We start from the raw sequence: 21,268 nt of genomic DNA, 5'->3' as shown, positions 1-21,268 counted from the left end.
ATCTACCAGAGGAGCTAGAAGTCCCGTCGGTGGCTCTCAGTATTTTCTCTACTGTGCAACACCCAAAGGCGGGACAGCTCATTACAGGAGTAAATCTCAACAGTCCAGTCCACATTGGAAAATGTGGAAAAGCCCCTCTAGAAAATTCTGACAGACTTTCCATTCCCCCCACCCCACACACACCCTCTGAGAATTCTGAGAACAGCTAGTCTAGAAGGATCTCACAAACTCAAGGGGCAACTGTATGGACAAAATAACAGTACGAGAAAAACAAAGATCTAACAAACAAAACAATGAAGGGCTTACAGGTGGAGACCTAACAGTGCAATGTTACTGTATCACTTACAGACTCTCTCCACACAGGCACTGGCCGAGAACTTTAGCATTTGTTCTTAAAAAGTAATAAAGATCTAGTATTTTTAATTTACTTTATGATTTACAAAATCTGCATAAACATTTTGTTGTCATGAAACTTTTCATAGCAATATTAAGGTAGAGCAATGCTATTTTTCCCATTTATACAGAAAGAAAAAGAGGCCCAGGTAAGTTAAATGACTTGCCATAATGTCATGCCTAGTAAATGGCAGAGATGAAATTAAAACTAAGTCCTTTGACCCTATAGTCAGTCCAGTTTCCACCATGAGGGAGGACTCTATTAAAAAATGTGTGTGTGTGTGTGTGTGTGTGTGTGTATGTATGTGTGCGCGCGCGCGCGCGCGTGTGTGTATGTTCTTTTGCAGACAGGTCTTTACAAAATCTTAAATCAAATAAGCTGTTCTAATTTTTTAATAAAATTATAAACTTTCATTTGTAAAGTATGATATGGCTCTTCTTAATTGATGCTATTGGTAAATAAGGTATTCTGATTAGACTTCTGAATATTTTTATATTAAATGTTTAAGAAGAAAAAATAAGCACACATATACATCCCATTAAACAAAAAACATAAAATACGCTTTTAAAAAATGATTTGCAGTCTCCTTACATATTCACCTCTATGCTATTACATCAAGCTTTAGCGTGCTGTGCTTTAGGGCATAAAGCCTTAAGCCAATAAACTCAGAGCTGAGGCAATGATGTTTTTGCTCTTGTCTCCTCTCTAGTGGTCACCTCAGTTCTGCTCTTGGTGAAATTAGTTGCTTTTGGCTTTATGCGACTCCCTCATCTCAGTTCCCTCTACCTGCTGCTGCTTAGAATTCTCTGCTTCTGTAATCTAGGGAGGAGCTTAAGGTTTCCTAAGAAAATGAGAAAACAAACTTAGTAAATATTAAATATAAAAACATACAAAGACATATTTGTATATGTGTATGTATATACATACATGGTCATGCACACACATACACACAGAGTAAGGGTGCCAATTGCATCTTCTCAATGCTTCCATCACTTCCATCATTATCATCAAGGAGGCATGAACAGAATGACAGGGTAGAATTTTCCTGAACTTTAGAATTATGGAAAACAAAACTAATAGGTCACAGGATTTGGAGCTATGAGACTTTAGGTTGGGTCTGGGTTTGGAGTCATAAGACTTGAATATGGGTCTAAGTTTGGCCTTATGATTCTAAATAGATTAGTGGATTGGGTGTGATCCCAAATGTCTTCATCTGTAAACAGTGAATAAAAATTACACCCATATACCATAATTTTGTGAAATTAGTGGCTCAAACTATATAAAATATTATCAAAATAATTTCTTATTAAATCAGAAAGTTCTGATACAAAGACAGGCATATTTCTCATATATTTCTCTCTCTCACACACAGGATAAAATGGTAAACAAATACAAAAGCAAATAGGTCATTACTCTTATAAAGTTTATATTTAAAATTTACAGCCTTGATTTGTTCAGGTGAGCACTAAAATTCTAATTCCTAAATAAACAGGGAATAAACTCTATTAATAAAAATCTTAAAAGGCACTTATCAAGTTGCATTACCTATTAATTATCAGCTTTCCAGTGAAGGAACAAGATGTACATTTAGGCTTTTCCATATTTATTTGTACCTCAGTTACAAAATCAATTTTTCCCTCTGCTACTCCAATAGAAACTACTCAAAACAACAAAAAGGAAGCAAAAACTTACAGAAAACCTTTTGCTTCAGAAACAGAGAAGGATGGGTTCTATAAACAGTAGAAACATGGGTTCTGATGTGAAGGCTGACCCTCAGGTAGGCCACCTCAGAGGCTCCCACTGACAACTCCAAATGCCCTCCTTATATCACTTCATGTTTACCTATCACCGTACTCTGTTCATGAGGGAGCCTAGGAGGGGAGTTCTCATACTGGAAGGCACGACTGACATTAGGAAGGCACCAGAGGCAAATTTCACCTATTTATTTTCTGTTGAACTAATCATACAGTTAAGGCAAGAGAGAAAGGGGAGGGAGGGAGCCTTAAAAAAATAAACCAACTTCAGTCAGTCTTATAAAATATTATTTTACCCATTTTCCTGAAATCAGCTTTCTGGTAACAGACCCCACCTTTTCCTAAGAAAAACGCCCTTCCCTACTCTCCGGCTAGGTGGTCCAAGTTAGCTGACTTGTCAGCACTAGCCTTTCAGACCACTGCATTCCCCAACCAGTAGTGGCAGGCTCAGAGGGGGCGCGTGAGCCAAGTTCAGTCGAAGTTAGATTCATCTGGGGGCTTTTATAAAAACAGCTGGGAACGAAAACCTCTTTTTAATGGCGGCCCAGTGGGTCTCCTCACCATGAGAGAACTTGCATGAGAACAGAGCCAGGGCAAAGTCAAGAAATGGAGAGAATGGGACTGAGTTCTAATGACCTGGCTTGAGACCATGGCTTGCCTGAAGCCAGCCTACACTAGGACTTTCCAGTCGTGTAGGCCAATGAATTTCCACTGGCGCTGAAGCCAGTTTGTGTTGAAGTTTCTTCCACCTGAAACCAAGAGCCCATATACAGAGAAAGAAATATGGCACTCCTATTACCAATTCAGTGCTGGGTTTGGGGACTATTAAATAATTAATAGTGTACATAATGTAAAATCATGTAATATCAAATTAAATAATGCAAAATCAATCTCATAAGCAAAGACATAATTAATTGGTGAGCTTTTTCATTCCAGAACTAAGGACACCACCTGCGGTCTCCAGCAAAACAAAGATGAAACACTCAAGCCATTTATGATTAAGTCTCTGAAGTACCAACTTATCTCTCAGAAAACTGCCCTGAGGAATAAACCTGCAGGAATCTTAATGTCAAACTTCTTAATGAAAATGAGTGTCAATTATACAATAATACCTGTACTAATAGCAAAATTTCTATACTTCAACCAGTCACAGTAGTCACCATTAATAAAACCATCTGTCTTAAAGCTGATGTTAATTGCTCATAAGTAAGGGTGGAGGGAGGCAAAAATAAACTAAAAGACTATTTCTCCTTAGGAAGCAAAATTACTTGGCTGTAAGAAAGACCGAGCTTAAAAGACAATCTCAAATTTCCCACTCAATTACCCGTTTGGAAACCTTCAGTAAGAACAAAGGTAAGACTCAGTCGGAGACTGGGAATCTGAAGCGGCTGTTAACTATTAAATGAAATCACTCTTGATGGAACACAACCTAAGTTACAGACATGATCCTTATATTAATGTTTTAATTTGCTACAAACACATATATTGATACAGTTGACCCTTGAACAACACGAGTTTGAACTCCACAGATCCACTTATATACAGATTTTTTCCAATAAATACTGTAAATGTATTTTCTCTTCCTCTTGATATTTTTAATGGCATTTTCTTTTTTCTAGCTTACTTCATCATAAGATTACAGTGTATAACACATATAACATACAAAATATGTGTTAACTGTCTGCTTTATATTATCAATATAAAGGCTGCCTGTCAACAGCAGGCTATTAGTTAAGTTTTTGGGACTCAAAAGTCACACATGAATTTTCAACTGTGTGGGTATGTGGGGTGGGGACAGCGTCCTGTAATCTCTGTGTTGTTCAAGAATCAACTGTAAAGAAGTACAGAAATGGAAGAAATGATGTATTCTGTGTATTTTTAATAAAAATTCTCTTTCAAATCATGCAAATTAAATTTTTATGATGACAATTACTTTTATAAGTCTCACTGAAAAACAGTCTGAGACAAAAACACTTTCTTGATGACTGGTTGATCTCATTTCAAAATTTCAAATTTTGCCCATTTATATTGCTCAGTGGAAGATCTCCAGGTGGTTTCTAGATAAGGCATTATTACTATATACCACTGACAGATTATATCAAAAGCAGTTTTTGAATTTTTTCAATAATGCAATACTGTTAACTGTGCAAGTAGACTACACTATAGGAAAAAATGTGTAAAAGGAACACCCACATGAACATTTACCTTCCACTGCTCTTTTGAAGAACACTTTGCAGCTGCCACAGGTTACTACTCCATAATGACATCCTGAAGCCTCATCCCCACACACCAAACATATTTTGGAAGGTCTTGAGGATCCAGTAGAAACACTTCGTAAAGTAGAGCTGGGGAAAGAAATCAAGATTTAAATGACCACAGTGTAATGGTGCACTTAAATATACTACACAGCTTAGTTCAAAATTTGTCAGAAATCATGGTTCCATGAATGAATTCAGAATGTTCTGGTCAGATACCAAGGGGCTTAGAAAATGAAGATAAACTCTCTCTCGGTGAAGTAATGCTATCAAGAATCTGTAGTACAAAGCCTCTTATCAGTATGGAGAAGTAATAAATAACCAACAATACATAATAAATAATAAATAAACTATTCTCATCCTTTTCCTATTTTTGAGAATGTTTACCAAAAGATATTATTTATATTCTAGGTAAGCAGGGAGAAGAATCTCCAGCCGAGTCATCATGGAAGTACTTTTGGTATCAAAGAACTATTACAATACTTCTCAACTCTCTTCACCCGGACTCCGATTATATATCTCAGTTATGCCAGATTTAAAAAAATCCCCCCTTTCCAAAACAGCCCACTATTAAAATGTTAAAAATACCTCTTCTACTGCCAGCAATTTTACCCCTTCTTTCAAGCTCCTGCCTTTCTCCCATGTTACCTTATACTGGTATGTTCAAATTACTTTATTTTGCTTACTAATTTGAAGGGACACAATTAATATTTTTTTTAAAGCCACACATGGTAAACATTTCAGGTTTCTTTCCTGATAAGAAACTGAAGGGTTCTGGGCAATAATTTTTAGGGACAAATTTAACCTTTTAGGCAACAATCTGTATGAATACTTTTTAAAAGGAATCTTTTCAAGATATATATTACTGTGTTAATAGCATACTCTGAACAAAATGTTTTAAATTCTATTAAGGAATCATAGTTCGGTGACAGTTTAGATGTGTACTGAGCAGGCAAAGAAGTTGACTTTTTCTTTTCATTCATAGTCCATAGACATTTACTAAATATCTACCCATAAGACCAGCACAAAGTACTGAGGAAATAAAATATAAAAAACCCCAGTCTCTATCCTCAGAGTCTAGTGGGGACATGGACTATTATGGTGAGTACTTTGGTTTGGGGTAACATGGTGGCACACTGCAGATTCAGTCATCCATACCAGAAGGATGAGGACAGAGCAGTTTGAAAAGCACTTCCTGACAGGTGACAGCAGAACTGAATTTTGAAGCACAACTAGATGATGGCTAGACCAAGAAAGAGGGCAGAGGAAGCAGTAGATACAGTGGCTCAGAGAAATGGGAACTGGACATATTCAGAAACTGAGTGGATTGTTACGTCACAGCCTTCACCCTGCTGTCATGGCTTTCGTCTTCCTGTGAAACAGCTGGCGTATGTGCGTGTGTGTGTGTGTGTGTGTGTGTGTGCACGTGTGTGTGTCGGGGGGCAGTGGGAACCTCAAAGAAAACATATCAGAAGGCTGGAATGGTTGTGTTACAATGATGATTTGTTTTTAAAATTAGCTAAAAGTGTGATACTATTGCCTTTATGATTAAAAAAATAAACAATTTAAAATGTTTTAACTCCACTCTCGCCAGAAACAGATGAAGGAACAAACTATTCAGCTGCTCAGAGCACTGTAGCATGACTGACTTTCTAGAAAACGACTTCTTAAATCAAGGACCAAAGCAATGTTCTCCGAAGTTGTTTCTCTTTCTGAGGAAAGAGCTCTTTATTATTTTTATTAGTGTCCTTTGACTTCTTTATAGCATTCAAAACATTCCATTTCAGCACCAGTAACTTCTTCAGCACGTTAGCCAGTAAGACTCAATCCATATACTGTCTGACTCTTACACTTCACAGGAAAAATGACTTTGTAAACATTTAGAATATAACTTAAAACCATCATTAAAAAGTAATTGTGTTTTCACAACTACAAGCATACGTGGGATTTGTATTTCACATTTTCATGAGCCTTGGTTTTGGTCCCGATACATAATAGTCTCTTAATTTTAGTCTCCGGAACTCTCTTCTATCCAAATTCACTTTTTTAGTGATCTCATCTAGCCTCTTGGCTTTAAATATGAAATGTTCATCACCAGCCCAGTCCCCTTCGGTGAATTTCAAACCCATTCGTCCAACTGTCTATTCGACACGTCCGCTTGAGAGTCTGATGTGCACGTCAAACTTAACATGCCCATAGCTCTGCTGATCTTTCCCTGCCTCCAAACCTGATCCTCCACAAACTTTCTCAACTCATTTAATGGCAACTATTATGGCCTGAATTGTAGTCTCCCCAAATTACGAGGCCAAAGTCCTAGCCCCTTAGGGCCTCAGAGTATGACCTTATTTGGGAACAGGGTCATAGAAGATGTAATTGGTTAAGACGAGGGTGGACCCCTAATCCAATATGACTGGTATCCTTATTAAAAAGGGGAGACTGGGACACGCACATACGATGGGAGAATACCACGTGAAGATGAAGGCAGAGATGAAGGCGGTGATGCTTTTACAAGCCAGGGAATGCCAAAAATTGCCAGTGAACTACCAGAAGCTAGGATAGAGGCAAAGAACAGATTCTCCCTCACAGACCTCAGAAGGAACCAAATCAGCCAATGTGCTAGTTAATTTTGGACTTTTAGCATCCCCAACTGTGACACAATACCTTTCTGTTGTTCCAGTCAGCCAATTAGGTTTGCAGTACTTTGTTACGCAGCCCTGGCAAACGGATAAAGCAACTTGGACTCATCCCTGATTCTTCTTTCTCTCACGCCACACATCTCATTTGTTAAATTCTATTCACCTTACTTTCAGAAGACATTCAGCTTCAGATCACTACCCAAAACCTCCTCTAGTGCCACTCTAGTCTAAGCAATCAATACCTCTACCTGGAATTTTAAAAAGTCTCTCCCTGTTTCTCCTTGCCCCATTCTTTCCCTTGTAACCAGAATAATCCTTATTTACTCCTTTGTTCTGCACTATCCAGGGGCTTTCTCTCACACTCAGAGTAAGAGTCAAAGTCATCCCTATGACCACAGGGCTACAATCTGTCCCCTGGGACATCGCTAACCGCTCTCACTTGCCTGTTTCCACTTCGGCAATATTGGCCTCCTTGCTAGCTCTTAAACACATCACCTCAGGCTTTCACACTTGCTGACCCAGCTTCCCCCTAGATATCTACATAGCCCCTCCCTCGCGTCCTTCAGGGCTTCCTCTAAATGTCACTTTTCCAGTCAGGCCTTCTCTGACCACTCTACTAAAAATATTCCTCCTGCAGAACTTCCTGTCCTTTTCTGCTTTATTTTTCTTTATGGAGCATATCACCATCTAACATGTGTATTTTACTTCTTTAGTCTGTGTATTGTTTATGTCATCCACACAAGGAAGTAAACTCAATCAGGACCAGGATTCCCGTCTGTGTTACTCACCACTGTACATAGAACTATACCGGGTACATAATAGGCACCGAATTAAACTTAAATAAGTGAGTGATTTCAGATAACTCACATTTTCACAACAGTCATCGTAAAACCCACCACGTCATCAATTCTGAAGGCCTACTGCATTCCTTACATAAAGGGATGTGATTTGTTTTTAACTGTTGTGAGAGTGAAAAGTACGTAGCAGAAACAAATTAAGAGAAATTAAAGAGAAAGCCTGGCATAAAAATGAGGCTCTGTGAAATCCAAATCAGAGCAATACATTCATTTAGTTTTAAAATCAAGCCAAACATAAATTACCTTTCCTCCTTGTTCTCTAACATCTTTCAATGACAAAAGAGCAAATTAGCCTCTACGGGCCTCTCAGCAGAACCTCTCCAGTTTCTGTCACACTGGACTGAGCTCATCCTCCTAACACCCCTCCTCTATTTTTCAGGCTCTTATTCTCTTGATCACCATTATAGATTTTCTTTGGAGTTCTACCTTTGACCATCTTGTTTTTTTTTCTTTTTTCTACAATCTACCCCTTAATGATCTCATCTACCACCCCAGCTCAAATAGCTCTTTTGGTGATTAACTGCCCAAATCTTTATATCCAGCTCCAACCTCTCCCCCATGTCCCATGCCTTTATATAACTTCTCTGCTCTATGTTCCATTAGCTTCTGGAAGGGTGCGGCCATTTGCTAGTCACCCAGCTTCAAACCTTGGACTTCTGGACTCTTAAATCCAGTCACCAAGTCCTGCTCAGTCTGGTCTCACACCCTTTCTCCTCACCTGGCTGCTGGTAACACTGCTGCAGGCTCTCCCCCTTCCTAAGGGCTCTTCCCTAACCACGCCCTCTCCCCCTCCTACAGTGGCTGACAAAGGAATCTTCCTGTTAAAGAGGGCGGACCCTATGACTTCTCAGCTCAGAAATCTTCAGTCATCCCCACCCAACACCACCTTAAAAGATATCTCTGTTAGGGCATTTAAGCCCCTCTTCCTAATCAACCTTCCCCTGCAGGTCTTCTCACATTGCCTGACCTTGTGCTCGCCACGCCCCACATCTCTGTCAAGGGTAGGTACCACCATGGTACAGGACCCAGCACTTCCTCTGCCCTACTTCCCTCCAGGAAACCCTGTCTACCCTTCAGGCTCCCCACTGGGCCTCTCAGCAGGAAGCACCGCTCTCCTGTCTCCGATCCATTCTAGCATTTTACTAACGCCTCTCCTTCAGCAGTCATCACTTTCACCCTCACATTAGTGACTCATGCACTTATCTTAATCCCTTGAAGGCAAAAACTTTGTCCTGTGCATCTCTGTGCTCTCTGCAGCCATCAGTGCAGTGTTGGTACTATTTATTGAAAGAATGAAACTGCACTCCTAATCTCATTACTGTAGAACATAAATTTCCAAAAGGCGATTTTATAGAAGGTAAATTAATGAGGCCAAGGTTATAGGTTCAATTCCCATACGGTTCATCTAGCCCTGCATAGAGGACAAAAAAATCCAGGGACACAGACTATTCTCAAAAATGCAGCCAACTGTCTCACGGACATGCATTATTAACAAAGAAGACAGACCACAAAGTGTGGATGGGTTAGGAAAACTCCAATCTCAACTGACACCCTATCATGTGATTATCTTTGAAACCAAAAGATGGCACATGGTTGGGAGGTTATATACTCAGTTTTAAGAAACACATTATACATTTTATAAATAGGAGGATGGGGAGACGAGGAGAGGGGGACAGACTTTGCACTCATTACTTAGACACCAAGTGTTACCAAAATACAAAGCTTACTTAGTAATTCTGCATGTCAGAATTCACAATTATAGTATAGTCTATTTACCAAGAATCTATGTAAGATATGGGGCCCAACTGTAAGGCCGCACGGGAAAGGGAAAAAGGTGAGAACACAGGGTCAGTTAAGAGGCCTGGGATCTAGTTCCAGCTCAGCCATTATCTGGTGAAACCTTGGCAAAATCAATTATTTGAGCTATAATTCTCACCATAAAAAGGTTCAATATATGATCTCTAAGATCCTTTTCAAGATATTTATTTAAGGTAAAGATAGATACAAAAGATAAATGAGATTGTCATGAACAAGTTTTATACAAACTGAATTTCAAGCTCAAATTAAAGACAGTGTATTTTAAACTATAAAAAACATTATTTAATATAATCAAGCATTAAAAAATCTACATGTAAAAACTTATTCTTTCTAGAACAGCTAATCATATGACATTTAAAATTTTTTCTTGCATCTATACGATTGTATCTCTGCTGATTTTGGTTAAAACTCTGTATAAATTTATGCATTAAAATTGTATTTTACCCTCTGAAAACCATTTCAATATTGACAAGTTGGGAAAAACTACCCAAACCAGTCATTTTTGGTTTTGGTAATCAAAGAAACATTGTTCACAGAAAGAAGTTTATAATTAACAGACAGGGGTAGTTCATAGAATTTTATATAAATGTGAAAATACTATAAAGGAGACATGCGTAACCATTATATTTCCATTTATAAAAGTAGTGTCGCTCTTAGAGAAACACAAGGAAGATGCAACTATTTTCAGTATCAAATATAATGGTTCTAATGACCCACTGAAGAGATTAATCGAAGGTTCATGTGGATTTTGGAGACAACTGAGAGGGAATATACTAGCCAATCATCAAAACCACTTATTGTGCTACCTTTCTCTCTACAAACAGTTGGATGGTTGAGGAAAGCAATAAGAAGCTGTGCAAGCAAAAATGATTTTTACTAATCAAAAAATGACTGGAGACATTGGTTCACTGAGAATCTATGATGCACCATGTTGCTGCAAGAATTATCACATATAAAACTATCTTTTCCCATCTTTATAACAATTACATAACAATATAGTAGCGATTGATCCACTATTCAATGACCAGAAATTCTTCATCTAAAACTTTGTCTCATTTCTTAAACTCACTTAATATTTAAACACACCTATTTTTTGTACCATCACTTAATTGGATATATGCTCCTACCATCACCACCATCTGCTATAAAGGTTTTTTCCATGTGCAATCAATCCAAGCATTCATGCAACTACCTAGGGCAGAGTGAGAATTTGGAGGAATATAGAAACAATACTTCAGTAAAGATACATACTTATCTGAAGGTGCTGGTGTGTTTAAACCATTCATTAACTAAGCTGCTCACTGAAATCTACTATGAGCCCCACGGTTCCAGGCACTAGGATGAACAACGAAGAGAAAAGTCCCCACTCTCATGGAGTTTCTACTGCAGTAGGAGAGATATACAATACAGAAGTAAGCCTGTGATTTCAGATAGTGGTAAGGGCGATGAAGAAAATGACAGAGACTGAGATTGGATGAGGTGCTGGGAGGCAAGATTCTTTAGGTAGGCAGCCGGAGAAGGCCTCTTTAGGGAAACTGAAATGACAAAATTGTCAGCCATGTAAAGATGTCAAACCCAAGGAAGAGCAAAGTCCCTGGATGAATAAAACACAATCCAGAGACAGAAATGAGGGCAAAGTGAACATGGCTGAAATAAAGTCAACAAGGAGGGAAGGAAGATAGGAGGCCTAAGAAAATGGGGATGGACCACATGGGTCTCAAAGGCTATGGTAATGAGTTAGAATGCTGGTCTAAGTGCCAGCAGGAGTGATGTGAATTTTGAAATGTTTTCAACAGAAGGGTAACATTATCTGATTGACATTTTAAAATCTTACTTTGGCTGTTGCGTGGAGAATGGACTGTGGGAGTGGGTGATGTTGGAAGTGGGGAGGCAGCCAAAGAAGTTCCTGCAGTTATCCAGGCAGGAGATGATAATGGCTTGGATTAAGCTTAAAGTAAATACAGTGAGAAGTGGCTACATTAGGGATTTTTCTTTTCTTTTTAGGTAGAGAGCACCAAGAGGACTTGCAGAAAAATTGGATGGTAGTACATTAATTAATATGTAAGATTGGAGTGAAGAACAGGTTGGGAGTTTTGGACCTGAGAGTGGTAGAAAGGTATTGGTATGGTTATGTTCCTATTTTTGCAAATAATATAATAACCATAATATTAAATGATAGTCTACTCATAGGAAAAACTGAGAGCAATATAAATCCGGTTTACTTAACCTTTCTGGGCCAGTCTCCTTATCTGTTAAGTAGTGACAGCAAAGGTCCTACCATACAGAGTTGCTAAGAGATTAATTTACTCAATATATAAGAGCACTTAGAACAGTGTCTAGCATATATTAACTATTTTTAAAATTCTGGCTCTTATTAGTATTACTGTTGGATCTAAATTCTTGACAGTGAGTACCATAATGGTGGTACTACAGATAATTCTACTTCTCCATATTATATTTTTCTGAAATGTTTTTAATTTGTATAAGCTTGTAAAACATTGGTAAGCAGCAGAAAAGGTATTTTAAAAACATACTATGAAATAGTGGTATTACAATAGCCATAAGTGTTTATTTACTGAACAGGCAGTGTTTTGTGTGCATATGGACTTGAGCACTTCTTATAAGAATTCTGGTTCCCATGGTGTCTGCAGTGTGTGGGCTGGAAACAGCAGCATTAGATCATTAGGATAAACAATTATTGAGATTCAAATACATACTCTTTTACATAAAGAACACTAAATCTAAGAACATAAGAATTTGGAGAACACTCAGTATAAAAGATTTCACAAACATAAATCAACCTTTAACAACTGGTTTACTAAAATTCTAATTTTTACCCACAAATAATTTTTTTTTTTGAAAAACACCTTTTGCTGACTATTTCCTTTTGTTTTGATAAGTATGTATTTTAAGTCATATATTTTATCTGATGTATGTTAGTCTAGTTTTCCCATTACTTACGGGGAATATTTGGAAGTGATTCTCGTAGTATATTTTCTTTCATGGTGTTACCTTTGATAAGTGATTCTTTAATGTTTTGAGGGATAATTCCTCATTCAATAAGGTTCGTACCCTTAAGCCATAATTCACAATGCATCACAGATAGGAATTAAAGAATTGGTACAAATTTTACAATCTCAGATGTATGAATAAAGTTTTAGCTAAAGTTACCCCAACACGGAAAACTCAAGGACAAAATTAGCTTGGAAAATAGAATTTAAAGCACAGCGATGGCTGATTAGTCTTTTCCAATTTACTCTTTTTGTTTGCTTTCGCAACAGTTTATACCATTAATAATATTTATTAAATTGTCTCTGATTAACGAAATATGTGTTTTATATACTCTAAATTTCATTTAAATGAATGACTTAAAATTATAATTGAGAAAGTACAGCTTAAGCTCAGCAGAAAAGTAGCCTGACCCAGATCTAAAAGCAAAAACAAAAAGTAGGAATATTTTGGATCACAAAAAATTGAAGCCCACACTAGTGTGTGTAAAATTTCATTTTAAAAATAAATATCTATACTAGAAAGGCATTTGAGTATCTCTTTCTCCTTAAATATAAGCTGTGGCTAGACAAATCAGCGTTTGATCAAAATATGTAAAATCTAATTTTTTGGAAAACATGCAAAAACATTTAAATCTAGAATAAAATGCATTTTCTAACAAAAAAAAGGAAAACTAGTCAGATTTAACTATCAGCCACTATATTGTTAATGAATTATTTAATCAAACTATTTTTACTAAACACAAGCTATGTAACAATACAAAGATAACAGATGGCCTCTACTCTCAATAATCGAGGAGCGAAGCTAAGACCTGGAGACTGGTAAATATTAAAGTCACTACATTATAAGAGTCACCCGTGGCTTAAAAACAAATTAGAATTCAAAAAGAGTCCAATAACTTGCAACTGAGCTGAAGGAAAGCTTCATGGAGGAATGGGACGATGTGAAAATGAGCAGGACCAAGAAAAAAGTCCAGACAATGGCAAATGCACTGGGATCTACCACTCAAAGAACTTCCTGACAAGCAGGGAAAATGGTCCAAATCACAGACAAAGTAGTTTGAGATGATTCTAGGACAATGAATTGAAACATCTGATAGACAACTGAAAACGTGGCAAGAAAAATAAAAAGAGAGGGATACAAAAATCTACCATGTTAAAGGACATAATTGAAACAACTGATCGCAATTTTTAATATATACAAGACAGACAATGAAAGCAAAAAATTCTGATGAACTGGAAGAAAACTAAGGACCACTGAATAGGGCAAGCACGAAAAACATGTTCAATAAAGTGAAAGGTTGGAACATACCTTGTAAGATAGATTGTTCTTAGAATGCAAGGCCTCTAGATTTTATTCATGGAACAATGAATGAGCTCAGTCAGTGAAAGTTGAAATAAAGAGAAAAGAAGGTCACAGATGGAAATCTACAGAAAACTAACATTTCCAGTTAGGCAGCCAAAGAAGAAGTCATTAACAAACCTGAAGATGGAAAACCGAAGAAGCAGGCAGACAAGATAATGAAGAGTCTTGGAATCAAAGAGCGGACAGCATTGGTGGGAGGTCAACGGTGTCAAATGTCACCTAGACAAGACTTAAGGTTGACCACTGGGATGTAGTCACTGTTGTCACCAATGACCTTGGCAATGGTCATTTTTATGTACATGTAAGGCATACGGAAGTGCAAAGTACTCACCATCCTTTTTATTAAGAAGTTTCCATTTTCAGGGAAGCTGTCGGTCCTAACACTGTATCTGGTAGAATAACATGAGCATATGCAGAGTCTCTAAAAAGATCTAACATTATCTCCGGAAACGTTTATTGAGCATGATATGCCAATCAGTGATTGCTAAGATAATGGTCAAATATATGTACTAAAAAAATGCCTCCATTTTCTATTTTGCCTCTGTAATCATTGACATGTGAGTGTATGTATTTATACATGTTAGAAGTTAGTTATTTAGAATCCCCTGAGAAGGAATCATGAACTTATCATATCATCTATGGGCCAGTACTTTATAAAGTATGTTTTAAGGAGATTACTTCTAAATGTTTGTTTGAGTGCATAAAGTATGTTTTAAGATTATTAAAAAATGCTTGCTGAGTGTTTTTAATTACAGTGATTTCACTTTTGAAATGTACTATATAAAATAAACATGACTTAACTTTTTCCCCTGAACATTTACTATCATTATGTTAAGATGCAAACATACATGCTAATACAGATGGCAGGAGTCACGGAGTACTAATGGGTTCTAGACCTAGCTGTGGACCTTGAATCTGAGTTATTTAGAATTACTGATTTCAGTGTGTTTTTTGCTTACCGCATTTTCAAAAAGTTGATGTAAAACATGCTTCATCATGCAGGGCCTTTCCGGGCAACAGAATATGGCATCTTTCTACTAGTTTCATTAATGAGTCAAAGATCCAAACAGTTTCTATTCCGTGAGTGGTTTTTCCTGCATTCCAAAAATAATGACTCCATTGCCACAGGTACTGCCCTCTGATTCACACGCCCTACTCAACTATTACTGCCGCTGTGTGTGACCTGTACATAAGAGCACAGGGACTTTTGCACCGACTTGTATCCTCTACTCTTCCTGCCTTAAACTGAGTTTATTCATGTAGGATATAGGAATATTCTTCATTATTTCAAGGATTTGCATGTGATAGGTTTAGAGAAGCTCACTCCAAAATCTATAAATTAATGACATCAATGACAATGTCACAGTGCTTTTTTTGATATGACACCTGCCATATTTACTTCAAATGTACCCCATATCTGACTTTGAACAGGGTTTCCACCTCTCAAAACAATAAAAATAGCATCTTAATATGATAAAATCGTAAAGAATGCTTAAAGGGATTTTAAAAATTCATTCTTTAACATTGCAGTTTCTGAGTAATCAATGACATGTCACTTGAGAGTTAGAAAAAAATTCCCAAGTAATAAACTTATTTTCTTAGGGTTAACTCTGTAATTGTGAAAAACATAACTGCTTCCAGGTCAGCTAAATACTCTGAAATTATCTTCCAGTAAAAGTATAAAGAACTTATCCAAAAAAAAAAAAAAAAAACATTCTCATTCACACATTAGCTTATAACAGGTAAAAAAAAAAAAAAATCCATTTTCAAAACATTAATGTATTTTTCAAGTAACCAAGGCTTTTCTTTATGTATACTACTGTATAACCACACACAAACAGGAATGGAGTCCTTGGCTCCTGTTGGCTGGCATCACCAAACACAATGATTTTATCAGCACTGCAAAATGCTATTCAGGGGATAGACCAGTCTCACTGGGAATCTCTGAAAATAAGGTGTGTGCACACACACACCCTGAAGAGGAAACACATGTATTCTCGAGCATGCAAAAATCTGCAGTGTTAAGATTTCCTGCTCTTCAGGTATTTTTCATTAAGAATTTCCTCAGAAGAAAACGGCAGCAGCATTCAGTAGGAGCAATCACAGGGCACTCAAGTGCATAGATTCGGATGACTATGTCTGCAAAGAAATTCAGAGGCGCCTTTTCTACTTTCACCTGGTACTCTTCAGGGTTGGTGAATCAGTGCCGTACTGGCGCATCGACAGTTGCCTATGCTTATCTTTAAGTTCTCTACAGAGCTCCCTTTCTAAAATTCCTCCGAGGAGTAAGCCATTTGTGAAATTGCTGTTTTCTACCTGGTTTTGACCTGCGAAATCAGGAATTTCTTATTGTTCTATTTAATATATTTCTGACCTCTGGCTTGAATGACGAAATCAGGATTTGCTATAGGATGGCATTTCTAACTCAATAATATGATCATTTATTTATTCTTCTGTGGGCAAAGGACTCTACCAAATATGATGACCTCAGGCCTTCAAAGCAACACATGAGCGTATTGAGGGGTTATCCCCATCCCCAGACAGCTAAGTACCCTTCCATTACCACATTCTCCACCAAACATGCTATTATTTTTTAAAATAGTTGTTGTTATATACTTTGTTCACTTTTTTCTAATCAATTTCATTATTTCCATTTTAAAGTAAAAATGTTGTTTTTTTTTTTTAAAAATAATTTTAATAAACCAAACTGTATGATAGTTTCCTGACCTGACACAAACAGAACAATTAGAGAATCCTGAGTACTTTCTTTGGGTCTTTATTTTTCTTAGGATTTGAAGTTTGAGGCTGTTTCTTTGATTTCCTCTCTCTAAAAATATCTGAAACCTAAGGTTTAAGAAAGGCTGCTCTTTGGCTAGCTAAGATTGTATACACACGTCACACACATCATGCTAACAAATGACCAGTGACTCAGTGCTGCTCCCTGTGGCCAACCCAAAGGCACATAAAAATGCAGTATTTATTTATTACTTACTATCTTACTCTTAAGAAAAAAATCAAGGGAAAAAAATCTACTAAATACTCTGTTCCTCCCTCCTTTCTACCTTTCTCTTCTCATCTCTGTCCGCCTATCTCCTGCCCCATCCCCTCACCCATACATATTTTGGCTTTGAGAAAAAAGCTACCACTAATATTAGAGGTGTGGCTATTACTTACCAGAGCGAATGAAATATTTAATTTAAATTAAAAGGACTATTTAGATATTTGCCAGTAGACAGAGTGGAATAACAAAGAACTAACCAGGATCCACATTTTTTCTAACTAGTTCACTTGAACCTCCTGCCTCACTTTATCTTTGTTGCTTTTCTGATACTAAGGGATTGGTCCAATTACCTCCCAACCTCTCTCCAAGCCTACAGGTTGTGTGCTATGAAAATGAGCAAGTACTGAAACAATTTTGCCCTTCTTTTCATTTACTCGGCACCATTGTTGAGTACTTAGCATAGGCCAGGCATTGTTCTAAGTCTTTGACATATGTCAGCTAACAAAATACAACAGAATCCCCTATAATTGGAGGCCATAATCTAGTGCCAGGATGGGGATGGGGCTAGGGGTGCAGATAAATCCCTACTGGAAAGTAAAGGAATACACACACACACACACACACACACACACACACACACACACTCTTCTGAAACAAATGTATATTATTTTCCTCGCTCTTATAAAAAGATATCAAATTTGCTTAAAATAGTCCTTCCTCAAAGCAAGAAAAACCAAAATGAAGTTCTAAATTCAGCTAACTCAACATGACTTCTACTTCTCACAAATGAGATGAGGATTGTGGAGATTAAGAAAGAGCTCCCAATAGTATTAAATCAGTATTCAGATCCATACTTTTTACTGCTTAGTCCTGTTTTGAGTGTGTGTATACATGGGTGTGAAAATAAATCCCTTATGATTTAAGTAAGTATGCAAGTAAATATTTCCTGCTTTTGGTGAGATACGGTAAGCCTTCAAATAAAAAAAAGGTACTCATATCTTTACTACTGGCTGTAATGCTTAATTTAATTATCCTCCAAGGTTATGAAAACCTGTCCTTAGCCATATTTATAAAAGACAACTATTGACTTACATCAAAATAATTTTTCTCATTTCCCTGAAATTCTTAAAAGCAATTACAGAAATATTTCTCAAAAGTTTTAAAAATTAAGTTAGGTTTTGCCTTGGAATAGATCTGAGAAAAGATGAAAAACGTTTTTAAAACAAGGAAAATGGCACAGATATCAAAGCAAATATGACATTGTTTAGTGGTCAGAAGTACTTCCACTGAAGTTTGTAAAAAAAAAAAAAAAAGAAAGAAAGATTTCAGTGTACTTATAAATAGTGGTGAAAGATGGTGAAGAAGTTGAGGAAGGGCGTTCCTTGGTTTTAACTGCAACAAGGCAAGAAGCAGCGTAGAAGTCACTTAGATCTATTTTGCTTCCTGCCACACACTGCTGCCAGATGAGAAACAGAAGGAAGGTCATCTGATACCATCCTAACACCACCATCAAAGATTCGAGAGCTTGGCATTTCTCTTCCTATTTTATTATTTAGAAATATCTTAAATAAGATGTACTAAACCTTCTAGGTTTCAAATTCTGGTGTCATAAGCCTAGGACTGCTAGATGTCCTGACTTGTTTTCGAGGACACTTCATATGTCCTCAATAAAACTGTACCATCGATATCTATTTGCAATAAAAAATTTGAAATTTATATCAAAATTCTTTTTCTAGTGCTTGAAATCCTTTGGTAGAGAGAAACTAATATATTTTCCAATATAAAAATATAAGACACACAAATACGCCAATTTTACCATGCTTTAAAGAATATGGTCAACAATATAATTTTTTAAATATAGTAAAATATGTTCAGGAATCAGGATGGCATCTTGGCTCTCCCCCGGCCAACCACGATCTTAATTTACTAAAACTTATCCAAACTGATAATATTTTTGAAGAGCCAGAAAAGGAGTTGGCCCCAGAAGCGCTATGTGGTGATCCCAGCACAGTAGGTCACACCAACAGGAGGCAACTTACAAGAGCCTAGCAGGGACCTGAGAAGGGACACAGAGGGTGGTCAGGAAGCTGAAGAAGGAAAGGTAGAGAAGACACAGCAAGAAAAGGCTGGCCAGCCAGGTCCCGGGACTGAGTAGAGATAGGGCCAGTTACGAAGAGGGAAAGCGTGAGTCAGCAAGACCCTGAGAAACCAGGCAGCGGAATCACAGCCACCTGTGCAGTGGCACAGGGTCAGCTCCAGAACAAGAGACAAGGCATCTGGCCTGGGTTGGGGTGGGTTGGGGGACATAGACAACAGTGTTGGGGCAGATAAACTTGGGGCGCAGAAGCTCACCTCACCCCAGGAGCCTCCTCAGCTTACTCAAGGGTAGTAGAGCCCCATCCTGGCCGATGGAGTGTGCTCAGCCCAGACTATGTCACACATAGCAAAAGACAGGCCAGCATGTTCCATAGGTAAAAGAGAGTCAGTTCATGGGAAAAGAGGAAAGTTAATATAGGTGAGAAAGGAAAAGGAGGAAAACCTTTTAAAAAAACAGATAGCCAGAAGCAGCATAAACTTTCTGAATATACTGTTTTAAGAAATCTGCTGTTAAGAACAGATGGCGTTAAAAGAGACAAATGACAAACAATTTGTTGGAGTCCTAGAAAGGTGGATATATACAAGTTTAGTCAGAAAAGTAAGCTAAAAATGGCATGTATTTCCAAGGAAGAAACAAGAAAATAACAGAAATAAATGTGAGACAGAGGGAAAATAATTCTGAAGTGTGCATCTAAGTTTATTGTTTGATTTCTAGGCAGAGAAGACTACTTATTAATTGAAATAATTACAGCCACACTAAATAGAAAGATCATTTGAAAGTGACAAGTGTAGAAATTAATGATAGGAAAAAGAATATGTTACAATGGAAGAAAGAATATGCTACTGTATATCTATAGGGTAAAAATAATTTGAGATAAAAAATTAAGCTAAAAAGTTTAGTTTACATTTATTTCTAAAATTTAAATTATAAAAGCAAAGAGGACTTTATGAGGAATTAAATTTGCTATAAAGAAAGTAGATAAAGCTAGCCTTACATTATAAACCAGATGAGAAATATAAAATAAAAATAATTAATATTACCATATGCCATTCATAAAACTAAAAGGAAGAAAATCTGGAATTTCCAAGAGTCAACAGATACCAAGTAACTCTGAACAAATTTCTAATCCAATTTACAATCCCTGAAATAGGAAAAACATATTTTGACACAGGCTTATTTAAATAAACACATTATGTATGAGTAGTTAAATTATGATCGTAATAAAAAGGGGATGATTTGGTTGATGAAATTTCATAGTACTACTTGACTATTCATTAATCTCTCTTTCTTAAAACTAGTGTTAAAATCATTCTAAAATATACAGAGCACGGGAAACCCAATGGAAGAGTGTCACCTTAGAACCCTTACTATGACATTCTCTGAGAGCCTTGATGTGCCTGACTGGAGAATATTTCCTGGAGAGGAGTAAGGGAGCATGTGCAGGGTGGCCACCATTGTACTGAGGTGCTATTTTGTTGATTATTTCCTATTAACTACTGGAATTCTATAGACAAACAGTAATTGCAGGCTCTGATTAACTTGGATATATTTAACTTTGGGTTTTTAGAGTGCTTTTTACACTCTCACAATGCTGACATGATGGTTCTTATGATGTGCATTTTATAGATCTTGAAGTCAACCCACAATAGTACTGAAAGACCAAAGATAGAGTTTACTCTTATTATTCACAGCTGCATAAAGTTAAAAGACCTAGTATAAGAATTAAACAAATAATGGCATTACATTAATATAAGGACAGGGCTTTCCTCTTTCTAATGACAGGTACAGTCTCAGCCAACCTTACCCAAAACTGAATAAAAGACTATGGTCTGGCAACAACAGTTGCATAATGGTATTTGCTTGCAAGTGAGACTGGATGAAGGCTGATGAGTATGGGCACTTTGCTTTTCTCACGACTGTTAATAGGCTGTTCCTAAGAAGCAAATATCACTCATTCAGAAGTGTACCGCAACTTTCTATTAATTGTTCAAGAGAAACTAGTAATGCGTCATAGAGGTATCAGAGAAGGCAATAGTTTTACTAATATTTTTTATATTAAGACATGATTTACTCCTAAGCTG

At 37.0% G+C, this 21,268-nt stretch overlaps 1 protein-coding gene across 2 annotated transcripts in view; it reads right to left on the bottom strand.

The window, feature by feature from the left end:
- NR3C2 (nuclear receptor subfamily 3 group C member 2) overlaps positions 1 to 21,268 on the bottom strand; it is a 316,684-nt gene that overhangs the window by 155,931 nt on the left and 139,485 nt on the right. The window contains exon 3 of one of the 2 annotated variants that reach the window (XM_011359400.1): positions 4,354 to 4,493. In XM_011359400.1, the coding sequence (XP_011357702.1) occupies positions 4,354 to 4,493 (140 nt within the window). Of the gene's footprint in view, positions 1 to 4,341; positions 4,494 to 21,268 lie in introns of both variants that reach the window. The other variant, XM_023530217.1, reaches the window with a different exon arrangement.

This window comes from Pteropus vampyrus, unplaced genomic scaffold (genome assembly GCF_000151845.1).
Source record: "Pteropus vampyrus isolate Shadow unplaced genomic scaffold, Pvam_2.0 Scaffold47, whole genome shotgun sequence".
In the NCBI taxonomy this organism is placed as follows: Eukaryota; Metazoa; Chordata; class Mammalia; order Chiroptera; family Pteropodidae; genus Pteropus; species Pteropus vampyrus.
The sequence above is the reverse complement of the archived record's forward strand: the minus strand, read 5'-3'. Positions and strand labels throughout refer to the sequence as shown.